Source organism: Dendropsophus ebraccatus, chromosome 12, assembly GCF_027789765.1.
Source record: "Dendropsophus ebraccatus isolate aDenEbr1 chromosome 12, aDenEbr1.pat, whole genome shotgun sequence".
NCBI lineage: Eukaryota > Metazoa > Chordata > Amphibia > Anura > Hylidae > Dendropsophus > Dendropsophus ebraccatus.
In genome coordinates, this window is record NC_091465.1 from 7,952,686 (window position 1) to 7,965,299 (window position 12,614).

Genomic DNA, 12,614 nt, shown 5'->3' on the forward strand with positions numbered 1-12,614 from the left:
TTACTCATTAATAAGAAACAGTCACCTAATTGTTTGAAGCTTTTTGTAGAGAACAGTTCCACCCATCATCTTTTTTTTTTTTTTTTTGGCTGTTTCCTAAGAAATGCACTTAATTCAAGTTTCCTTCCGCGTGTCTTCAGGAGATGTCTGGTACAAAGACGTTGAGGCTAATACCTACAAGAAGAGGCAAACTCCACTATTTCAAGTCATCTTATTCACGAGATGATTTTGTTTGGAAGCTAATTGGTGTTTGGAATAATCTGGAGAACATTAATGTTAAGAGAGAGTTTTTGTCTGCTTTGCACTGGATCACGCATTGGTTCTTCGTGAGGTCAAGAGGCAAGAAAGCATCAAGTCATTTCTTTTTTTTTTTTTAACAGTTTTTATTGAATTTTTCACAAAATATTTCACAATAACAGTAGCAGGATACATTTACAATACGTGTCCTTGGATGTAAAGCAATCTCAAGTCCTTTCTTAAATTCTAGATCCTAGAAGATATCTAGATCAGTGCTTTCCAACCTGTGCCTCTCCAGCTGTATGCTCTGAATGACAAAGGCTCTCAAAATCAGAACTCCCGGAATTCCCTGACAACTGGAGGCTTGGAGACCACTGAAGTGGATGATGGTTACGTATAGAGATGAGCAAATCTTGAATACACTTGGGTTCGTCTGAAGTCGAACACTCTGTATTTGAGTATCAGTGGCTGAAGAAGTTTGTTACAGCCCTTAGGGCTGCAACCAACTTCTTTAGCCTCCAAAAATCAAATGCAGAGTTACGTTATCATGAATTTCGATCAAATGGGGTCAGATCTTGGTTGGGTTTGGATCACAGGCTCATTCTCATGAAATGAAGGAGGAAGGTACATCAAGAAGTGACAAGGAAGCCTCAAGTCATTTGGTTGGTTCTAGGTTCCTCAATATATCTAGATAATTGGTTTTCAACCTGTGCCTTTCCAGCTGTTGCAAAACTACAATTCCTGACATGTCCTGATGGCCAGAGGCTTTCCCGCTGTTGCAAAGCTACAACTCCCGGCATGTTCTGACAAGCAGAGACTGCCCATCTGTTGCAGAGCTACAATGTCTGACCTATCTTGAAAGCCAGAAACACTTCAGCTGTTGCAAAACTACAACTTGCAGCATGCATTGATAGCCATAAGATTTATGGAAGTTGCAAAATTATAACTAGAAACAGTATATCAAAACAAAAGTAAGCGGCACTACTCCTTAAGTGTCCTCAGATCCTATAAGCACAATAACAACCAGTATGGGGGCCTGTGCTTCAGTCTCTATGGCAGTACTCACTCTCCATGATCCGTAGTTCCAACATACATTCCAAAAAGAAAAAACTGGAGGGGCTCTCACCAATGTGTTGAGTGACTTTTATTTCATAGTGAGTAGAAATACTACAACGATGCCACAGTGGGTGGCGTCGCCAGCACATTTACCCTGTGACAGCTGTTTTAGGCACAAAGACGCTTCTACAGACCTGGAACAACTAGAAACAGGATGGAGATCTAGGCCATGATTATGTAACAAAGTATAAATTTGGACTTTCAGTGGACCTAAATCACATGGACCCAGATCTTGGACTTGGATGATAGGTTCATTCTTCGTAAGATCAAGCTCAATAATAGACATAGAAACCCAAGAGGCTTATTAAGTTCTAGGTTCCTCAACATATCTTGATTCTGATATCTTGGTTCTGCATCTGTGACTCTAGCCCTTTTACAGCCGCTTGAGATACATAGGTTGTATATTAAATAGTAAATCTGAATATTTAGTAGACCTCAGTTACAGGTCATGGACTTCTAGATAATTACATTATTCTTAGAATAATTCTTAAATAGGTTTTTAAGTAACTCAGAAGACCTAGGATCTTCAAAACATCTAGATCTTTAGGAAGTTTTATTCCATGGTGTCATGGTCCTTAATACAGATCTATGACATGTTCTTCTAAAGCTGAGTATCTGGACCATCTCCTTTAGTACCAGTGAGATGCTGTGAGATGCTGTAAAACATCTGCCTAATATCTGTGGTTTAGGGGAGATCTTTGTTTTGTTTTATATTTGAGAAGATCAAGATTTTTAAGGTTCTTATAAAAATACACCAATAAACACAATAAAACATCCATATAGATACTGGATAATTAATCTGTGTGGGAGCTTTATAGAAGCACTCTTTGAAAAAGTGTAAATATGATTGATTTTATCTAGATGTTGACAGTCAGTTATCGGTCAGATAACTGCCTCATGCACAGTAGAAAAAAAAGATGGCAGAACCTGTCAATTTCATGGCCGTCTCTCTAATGTGGATGGAGGTCACTGGGCTCTCCCCAATGAGATGATGCCAGGGTGAAAAGAATCAAGCATGTTGGATTCCACTGTCTGATGCCCCTATTCCACGAGTCGTTTGTAGGAGCAAACGAGCGCTATTAGCGCTCGTTTGCTCCTCGTTCCCCGCTCGCTGCCGCCGCTATTCAACGCGGCGTCAGCGAGCGGGTGAGTGCGGGAGGGGCGGCAGGGAGCTGCTGGGGGGGCTGCCCGGGGGATCGCTGATCGTCCGGGCAGCCCATAGGATATAGCAGCATCTGCTGCCGACTGTCCTATTCAACGGAGCGACGGCAGCAGATCGCTGCTATATCAGTCGCTTGTTTTTCAACATGTTGAAAAACAAGCGACTGCAACGATCAGCCGACATGAACGATGTCGGCTGATCGTTGCACTCTATTCCACGGGACGAATATCGTTCGTAGCGGCCGTTATCGGCCGAATACGAACGATATTGCTCCTCTAAACGACCCGTGGAATAGGGCCTTGATTCTCTTGTTCTTGGAGATAAGAGCCATTGGAGGAGTCTCAAAGCAGCTTACCCCTCCTCTCTTTATTCAGAAAACAGAAGCCCAGTTTTTGTGTGTTCACCAACTGTAAAGGCCCTATTCCACGGGTCGTTTAGAGGAGCAATATCGTTCGTATTTGGCCGATATCGACCGCTACAAACGATATTCGTCCCGTGGAATAGAGTGCAACGATCAGCCGACATCGTTCATGTCGGCTGATCGTTGCAGTCGCTTGTTTTTCAACATGTTGAAAAACAAGCGACTGATATAGCAGCGATCTGCTGCCGTCGCTCCGTTGAATAGGAGCATCGGCAGCAGGCGCTGCTGTATCCTATGGGCTGCCCGGACGATCAGCGATCCCCCGGGCAGCCCCCCCACAGCTCCCCGCCGCCCCCTCCCGCACTCACCCGCTCGCTGCAGCCGCGATGAATAGCGGCGGCAGCGAGCGGGGAACGAGGAGCAAACGAGCGCTAATAGCGCTCGTTTGCTCCTTCAAACGACTCGTGGAATAGGGGCATTACAAAATGTGTACGGGCTCCTTAAGTAAACCATATCTTGGTTTATTAGGATTGTCTGTCTTGTTTCGGAGTTCATCATCATCATCATCCATGGGAGTGCTAAACTAACATAAGATAACCTCCAAAACTTGCCACCTCAGAATCTATCGGAGAACGGGAACCTGTAGAACACATCCATTTGTATAAGATTCACTCTAGACATTTACTATTGAATCAGCAATTTTCACAAATGACAATCTTTCGTAATTCATCAAAAACAGCTGTGCTCCATTACTCCCATACGCAATCCATGGGTGATATCGTAAAGAACTATCATACGAGCCATTGGCTGAGGAAATGTTTTCTGCTTTGCTTCTTGTAATCCCCGGGCCATTGTATCAGAGACCACACAAAGCATTCTCCGAGTCTTGGCTGAGCGCCCCCTTCCACCGTCTGCACTCGCAGCCAAATAGACTCGGCCACTTATAGATACGGATTGTAGAATTTGCTTGCAATAACTTTCTACGATACTAAGCCCTGCCAGCGCCTCATTACCCCGGCCTGTTCATTCTCATTGGTCTTCATCCAAAGTCTATTAAATGACTCCTAAAATGACTCCAAATCTGGCCTGAGCGTTGTGCATGGTCTGGAGGGAGGTCGCTGCTCTTAATCCACTGAACGTTGTAGGGCACTTATGGAAAGCCATGGACATCATTATATGACTCAATGTGTCAACTGGAGAGAGGTCCTAATCTGCAAAAACTGGTCTGAGCAGATAGCTGAAGAGGGTGTTATGTCCCTTCTGTGTTTTAATATCGGAGATAGAGCAATGAACGAGGGGAAAGCAGGTGGCGTGGTGTTTGAACATCTGTGCCCTAGCAACCAAGCATTTATTTAGACCTCTGATATCTTCCCGTTGACAATTGTTGACAGCATCTGACGGCGTGAAAAGCTTTTGTATTTTCCTCTTTACGAATTCACAGGCGCCATTCCAGGTAAAATGGATGCACTTGACCCCAATCATTAAGCCCGGGATGGAGTAAATTGTGAAGCGACGAGGCTGCTTATTAGTTCGTGAAAACATCTCGGAATATAGCGCCCGGCAAATGAGGACGTCGTTCACCATGTGCTGTGAGATATTGCTCCGAATGGATCTGCTTAATGAAGCTGAAATAATCTGGAGGACTGGGGGCGAGGAGAGACGGGATATCGTCGAAGACTTCTCCATTTTACGTTTTTTTTTTGTCCTTTCTGTCGAAATGGGGCCATCATTCATAAGAGGAGATGTTCATCTTATACATTGACAGATCTTAAAATGAATATGGACGTGTGCACGCAAAGCTTGGATGTAATGTACTTTGCTGTTCGATGTTTCATATATAGTCCATGCTTTTGTAGACCGTTGAAGGCTTAGATTAGGGGACTGTAAACAGTGATAGGCATAGCTCAGTGGACTGTATACCATAATAGACATAGCTTATGGGAGGGACTACAGATCATAATGGTATAGCTTATAGGAATGCAGACCATAATAGGCACAGTTTATGGAACAGTAGGTCATAATAGACATAGCTTAGGGGACTGTAGGCCCATAACAGGCATGACTTATGGAATTGTACACCATAATAGGCAAATTTTTAGGATTCGAGGCTATAATAGGCATAGCTCATAGGGCTGTAGACCATAATAGGCATAGATTATAGGACTGTAGACCATACTAAATTTGCCTCAGAGGATTGTAGACCATATTAGGTACGGCTCTTTGGACTGTACACCTTAATTGGTATAGCACAGTGGACTGTACAACATAACTGATAAGTCAAATTAAAAGTGTAGACCATAATAAGCATGATTCACATAACTGTAGACCATAATATGTATGCCTTTAGGCCCTGTACACCATCGTAGACATGGCTCAAGATACTACAAACCTTGCTAGGTATGGCTAAGTGACTGTACACTACAATAGTCATTTACACCATAACCGGCATAGCACAGAGGAGTGTAGGCCGTAACGGGCACAGCACAGAGGAGTGTAGGCCGTAACGGGCACAGCACAGAGGAGTGTAGGCCGTAACGGGCACAGCACAGAGGAGTGTAGGCCGTAACGGGCACAGCACAGAGGAGTGTAGGCCGTAACGGGCACAGCACAGAGGAGTGTAGGCCGTAACGGGCACAGCACAGAGGAGTGTAGGCCGTAACGGGCACAGCACAGAGGAGTGTAGGCCGTAACGGGCACAGCACAGAGGAGTGTAGGCCGTAACTTGCACAGGACAGAGGAGTGTAGGCCGTAACTTGCACAGGACAGAGGAGTGTAGGCCGTAACTGGCACAGGACAGAGGAGTGTAGGCCGTAACGGGCACAGGACAGAGGAGTGTAGGCCGTAACGGGCACAGGACAGAGGAGTGTAGGCCGTAACGGGCACAGCACAGAGGAGTGTAGGCCGTAACGGGCACAGCACAGAGGAGTGTAGGCCGTAACGGGCACAGCACAGAGGAGTGTAGGCTGTAACGGGCACAGCACAGAGGAGTGTAGGCCGTAACGGGCACAGCACAGAGGAGTGTAGGCCGTAACGGGCACAGCACAGAGGAGTGTAGGCTGTAACGGGCACAGGACAGAGGAGTGTAGGCCGTATTAGATGTGTCTTACGGGACAGAAAACCGTAACTGGTGTGGTTAACTGGACTGTAGACCATAATAGACAAGCTTCAGGGAATAGTAGACAATATGATATTTAGATGATTGGATAATAGACCATAAGCAAAGCTCAGGGGACTGTAGACCATAACATTTGTGGCATAATATTATTGGAAAATAGATTATAATAAATACAGGTGTGTGTAATAATAATCATGGGACATAGACTACAATAAAAATGGTCCAGGACACTATAGGCCATAATAGCCGTTAATCTTTAGACTATAGACCATAATAATCATTGCACCAAGGACACTAACCCACTGTTCCCCAACTCCAGTCCTCAAGGACCAACAGATCATGTTTTCAGGATTCCTTTATTTATTTATTTTTTATGGGTAATATCATCTGTCTAGAGCACCTAAGTAAGTCACTATCTCAGGTTCACAAGTGGGAGATGTAGTATTGTGTTTTCCCCACTAGGTGTCACCACTGTTTAGTTTCACCATTTGCACAGCTGAAGTCTCAAAATGTTAATCGTTTTGTCATGTGTTGTATTGCTGACCAGTTAGAGGTGCTTATTTTCTTATCCTAGCTAAAGCAAGTATGCAGTGCTAAGCTCAATTTAGGGGAGAGAAGCCACCTAGGATAACACTTGCCCATGCCAGGAACCTCTCTAAAAAGTGCAGGGCAGTCTCCTGAAGCAAAAGTAACTGAACCCAGTTGGACAAAGCTACCAGGAAAAAGGTCTACATATCCTACCGCGCAGTGCAAGATGACTGGGAAACCTCGGTAGTCTGCTATGCCCAGATAACCGATGACTGGGGCTCATATTACCCACCTAGTACAGGTATCTCGCAACTAGGGGGCATAAGGCGGTTCAGAGCCACTACTGGCATCTGTGAATACGAGTATCTTCTTATCTCTACACCTGTTCTGGCAGAGCACATTAACTACATTGGGCAGGGCTCCTCTGGCAACTCCTCCTCTTTTCTCTCTACAAATCAACTTCTACTTCTACAAGCACTGGTTACCTCTGTGTCAGCACTAAAGTTGTGTGTCAAGATTTGCACTACTGTATCACGTGTACTGTTGAACCTGAATCTTCCTACAGTAAAGTGTTCTATTTTTGACTAAACGCACAGGACTCGGGCCTACTCTGTTAGCACCTGCACCCATACACTCACCACCATATACTTGGGTTATTTCCCCTTTCTGTGAGTGGTGGTACCAACTACCCGGCTACTGTAACAAGTGCCCAAGTGACCCTCAACACTCCCGGAGGTTATCGACCATTGGGGATACTAAATCAGCTAACGCAGGTTACCACAGCTGAGCCTCGCCGAGCATTACATTCTTTGTATGGGATATCCTAAAACCATTACCTGATGGTGATCCTTGAGGACTGGAGTTGGAAAACACTGCTATAGAACATAGTTGTGGCTCATTGAACTGTAGACCATGAGAGGTGTAGCACAGTGGACTATAAACCTTAATAGGCATAGTGCGGGATACCGTAGACCATAATAAGGACACTTCAGGGATCTGTAGACTATTATAGGCAAAACAATTATTTTTTGTGCTTCCCAAAAATTAGCAGATCCCAGGTATTCCAACTTCTGAGACCTTTTAGTCTACAGCAGAACTGAGTGTGTAAATATCCTGCAGCGCCTCCAGAGGAGAAGTGAAGTCTTACATCTGGTCTGTTGAAATCAGTGGTCCGACATGCTAAGTCATTGTTATACCTGAGCTTTACTAATATATACTATTGTGAGGCTTAAAGAGAATTTTGCTTTTGTCGTTGCAGGACGGCGTATTACACCACGTATCGGCAGGTGTACACCCGGGAGTATCAGACGGTAAATAAGTGCTGTCCGGGCTGGTCACAGCAGAATGGGGAGGCCGGTTGTCAGCACTGTAAGTATAGCTCAGCTCATGTAAATAACATCCTACAGCCGTAAATTGCCATTGTAGCTCCACTGAGAACACAATACGCAAAGGTAAAATACTAGACATCTGCATTCATCTGCTCGGTGGGGGAGCGGAGGCACGCTCGTATGGAGAAACCACATTTTCCAGCTGAGCGTTCATTTAAAGGGGCAGTGATTGAGGTAACCCTGTGATGACCAGACCAGACCACGCATGTTTTTCAGTGGAAGCCATGTGTAACTGGGGACCCGACATCATCAGGGAACTAACCAGCTACATAGGGCTTGTCCATACTAAATGACCTCTTTAAATGGCAATGCCCCACTGAAACTAATTGTGACCCTAAGAAGTTTACATCACCTTTACACAACCCCCGACCACTGTAATATTTGCAGCCTGTAGATTGTGGAAATTTCTAAGCATCATGTTGAATAATACTGTTGTATAAAATGATCAAAGTATGATGTGGTGGCTTTCTGCCAAAAACAGCGCCGCTCTTGTCAAGAGGTTGTATATGGTACTACAGCTCATTCCTATTTACTTCATTGCAGGTGATCTGCAGTACTGGAGTTAGCCTGTTGGGGCACTGTTTTTTAGAGGAAAGCAGCTGACTTTAATAGTTATTCATATTTCTGGTTTATCGTTGGGCTTGATGAATGATCAGAGGCGCAAAGAGGTTGCTTTTTGGAGGGTAGCATGTGGATAGGACATCTAGGACCCCCATCTTTATCCCCTATGGATTGGAATCCATTATCAGACATTGATGGACTATTCTATAGAATATACTATCAATGTACAATTAGTCAGAAGCCCAAAGACTTTAAACCTCCTCATGCCCACCCCCAATAATCAAATAAAGATGGTCTGACTTTAGCATACACCATCGATGAACAATTGGTCAGAGGTCCAAGGAGGTTGGATGCCCCCCTTCATATTGCTATTCAGTGGGTGCCAAGTGACTAGTACATTTGGGACACCTACCCCAATTTTAAGTGGATTTGCCCTTGACTGGAACCCACAATCAGAAATTGATGGACTATCATTAGGGCCCTATTCCACAGAAGCGATAATCGGACGATTTTCGCTCTGTGGAATAGAGAGAACGATCAGCTGATGATCGTGTCATCGGCTGATCGTTCATTTAGGTTCAGACCTAAAATAGTCCGCCACCAGAGCATCGCTACGGTTGAATAGCGGTGCGCGTCGGCGACCGACTATTTCAGCAGAACCATACATTACCTGTCCGGGCTGCAGGTCTTCTTCTCCCGGTCCCACGCGGCAGCATCGGCTTCGGAGTGGAGCTGTCTGAACTTACAGACCGCTAAGCCAATCACTGGCCGTAAACGCCAGTGATTGGCTGAGCGGTCTATCAGTTCAGACAGCTCCACTCCGAAGCCGATGCTGCCGCGTGGGACCGGGAGAAGAGGACCTGCAGCCCGGACAGGTAATGTATGAAGCAAGGGCTGCAAGGACATCGGTAACTATGTCCCTGCAACCCTTGTTTCACGATCATCGGGGCCGTGGAATAGGCCCAGTAAACGAGCGCCGATCTAGCAGATCGGCGCTCGTTTACATTGTTGCTCGGCCCGTGGAATAGGGCCTTTAGCATCCACCATCAATGGACAATTGCTCAGAGGCCTAAGGTGGGCGTCCTAAGGATCAGTCCCCCATGATCAGATGTTGATGACTGATCCAAAGGATACACCCTCACAGTATGGTTATACAGAGGACAATTGGCCATTGAGCCCCTAATTTGCTCATTGAGGGGTTTCTTATGGCCCGGACCCACAATCACACATTAAAGAGGTACCCCAGAGAAATATATTGTAAAATCAGCTGGTGCAAGAAAGTTATATAGATCTGCAAATGACTTCTATTTAAATATCTCCAGCCTGACACAGTGCTCTCTGCTGCCGCCTCTGTCCATGTCAGGAACTGTCCAGAGCAGAAGAGGTTTTCTATGTGGATTTGCTGCTGCTCTGGACAGTTCCTGACATGGACAGAGGTGGCAGCAGAGAGCACTGTGTCTGACTGGAAAGAATATACCACTTCCTGCAGGACATAAAGCAGCTGATAAGTACTGTAAGACTGGTGATTTTCTATAGAAGTAAATACAAATGTATATAACTTTCAGACACCAATGAATTTGAATTTTTTTTTTTTTTACCAGAGTTCCCCTTTAATGGCCAATCCTAATTAGCCTGCTCTGTGTCCCCTCCGCTCCTCGGATCCCTTCCGCCTTTCGGTGTCAGAATGTTTAATATTTGTTCTCTCTGAACTTTTGAAATCGACTTCTATAACATTTAAATATCACGGCAAGCTGAGGATTAATATTAAAATATGCTTCTATGTGTGTTGAGGACTCCAAGGCGGAGACATGAGATGATTTATGTCTCCTTAAGCTGGATGGGGTACGGGGATAATTCATGGGGGACGCTGTACAGGAACATAAATCTGTCCAGAGTTGATGCAATTAAGACAGCACATTTTTCCTCCTGATTCCTCCTCTTTTTTTTTTTTTTTAAAGAAAAAAAATTTCTTTGCCAATGTCAAATTTCCCGCAGAACATTAGTAAGGATATATGAGGCGGCTTGATGTGATGGCGGACTTCTGGCTAGTGGGAGCAATGACTAGTAAGTGCATGCAAAAGGATGCTGGTTGACCTTAGGGAGATCAACCAAAACACCGCAGAGACACCATCACTTGTCTCAACGTCAGTGTATTCCAGTCAAGGAAACCACCTCAGCAAGGTATCCATCCACACAGCTGTTTCGGGGTGTCTGTGGATGGATACCTCGCTGGGGTGGTTTCCGTGACTGGAGAACGCCTTTGGCTTGGTTGTTCCTTCCCGGAGGGAAGGTCTGGCTAGTTCACTGACGTCAAGACGTGTGATGGTGTCTCTGCAGTGTTCTTTTGCATAAAGCTAAAGCTTTGGCTGTCCAGGCATGATGGGAATTGTAGTTTTGCCACAGCTGGAGGGTCGCAGGTTCCCCATCCCTGATCTATATCAATGACTTGTTCTACTGGTGGCTAGTCTGTACTAAGGCTCATGCATTGGTCACGGCCTGCCGCCTTCCCTCTGACCATCACCTCTGTCTTCTTCCATTAGATTGGCCCCTGGTACCTTCCCTCATCCTTGGCGCCGTGGATAATCTTCTATGATGATATCATCTCCCATGATACTCCTGACTGGCTCTTACCACTCTCTTGGTAATGACCCGACGCCATGCCGTGACCTACAAATCTCTATCCATCCCTATGGCTCATCCTGACATCTGGTGTTGCATCTGCCACGATTTAGTTACCAGGGGGTCCATATGTCCCTGTAGCTCTTGTGGTTAAAGAACAGGAGGGTCACTTAAAAGGGCCGTTCACAAACAAAAAAATTTTGTGTGTCAGAAAGTTATACAGATTTGTAATTTACTTCTATAAAAAAAATCCACAGCCTTCCAGTACTTACCAGCTGCTGTTTGTCCTGTAGGAAGTGGTGTATTCTCTCCAGTGCTCTCTGCTGCCCCCTCTGTCCATGTCAGGAACTGTCCAGAGCAGCAGGAAATCCCCATAGCAAACCTCTCCTGCTCTGGACAGTTCCTGACATGGACAGAGGTGGCAGCAGAGAGCACTGTGTCAGACTGGGGGGAATACACCACTTCCTGCATGACACACAGCAGCTGATAAGTACTGGAAGACTGGAGATTTTTAAATAGAAGTAAATTACAAATCTATATAACTTTCTGACACCAGCTGATCTGAAAGCTATTTTCAGTGGAGTGCCCCTTTAAATGGTCAGACTCGGTGGCCTTGTGTATGACTGGTGTGCGGCCCCCGTTATTTGCCTGCCCTCAGGAATCCTTTGTGCCCCTCTAGCTCAGGATTAGCCGTAATCTTCGCTCTGTTTTGTAAGTAAACAGTAAAGTCTTCTTCCTCCTGCAGTAATATTGCAGGAATCCTCGGAGGACTCTCGGGGTCCCCCAGTAGCGCTCGGCAGAGAGGAAGCTGATCCCGAGGCCGTGTTGGTTTAGTGATAAATATCTTGGCAGAGAAGGAGCAAAAAAGTAAAAAATGCTGAGGCCGAAATCCTCAGAATATGGAGCGGTTATGGCGGCTGCAGCTCAGGGGTCACACGTCCCCCAGGATCAGCAGCTGCATCTGGCAGGACCACTTGGTGCCCAGTCCTGCAGGGGCCACAGATCAGGATATGGGGGGGGGGCTGTGCAGAACAGGACTCTGACATGACAGCTTCACGGATAAGATGTCCAGCCAAGCTGTAAAATACATTAGTGTAGACAGGCGGGGGAGGGTGTCATGGTAGACATCCAGTTATTGTATCTGACAGGGAAATTGCCTGTAAGACATTCTGTATGGAGCCGATTATCATATATCAGGTATTAATAGACGCCGGTATACGGATAGATGTGGACGGAATACTGGAATGTCATCCCCGAGAAAGGACTGGTATCATGTAACGAGCAATTACTTATAACTGCCTGCAGAATTGTGAGTGCAGCTCTGAAGTGTAATACAGGATGTAACTCAGGATCAGTAATGTATGTACACAGTGACCCCACCAGCAGAATAGTGAGTGCAGCTCTGGGGTATAATACAGGATGTAACTCAGGATCAGTAATGTATGTACACAGTGACCTCACCAGCAGAATAGTGAGTGCAGCTCTGGGGTATAATACAGGATCAGTAATGTAATATATGTACACAGT

The 12,614-nt window shown here is 45.5% G+C and overlaps 1 protein-coding gene across 1 annotated transcript in view; it reads left to right on the forward strand.

Annotated features, from left to right (window-relative positions):
• Window positions 1–12,614, forward strand: part of MEGF6 (multiple EGF like domains 6) — a 252,506-nt gene that overhangs the window by 40,143 nt on the left and 199,749 nt on the right. Inside the window, exon 3 of the mRNA XM_069948606.1 lies at window positions 7,778–7,887. Coding sequence (XP_069804707.1) covers window positions 7,778–7,887 — 110 coding nt within the window. The remainder of the gene's footprint in view (window positions 1–7,777; window positions 7,888–12,614) is intronic.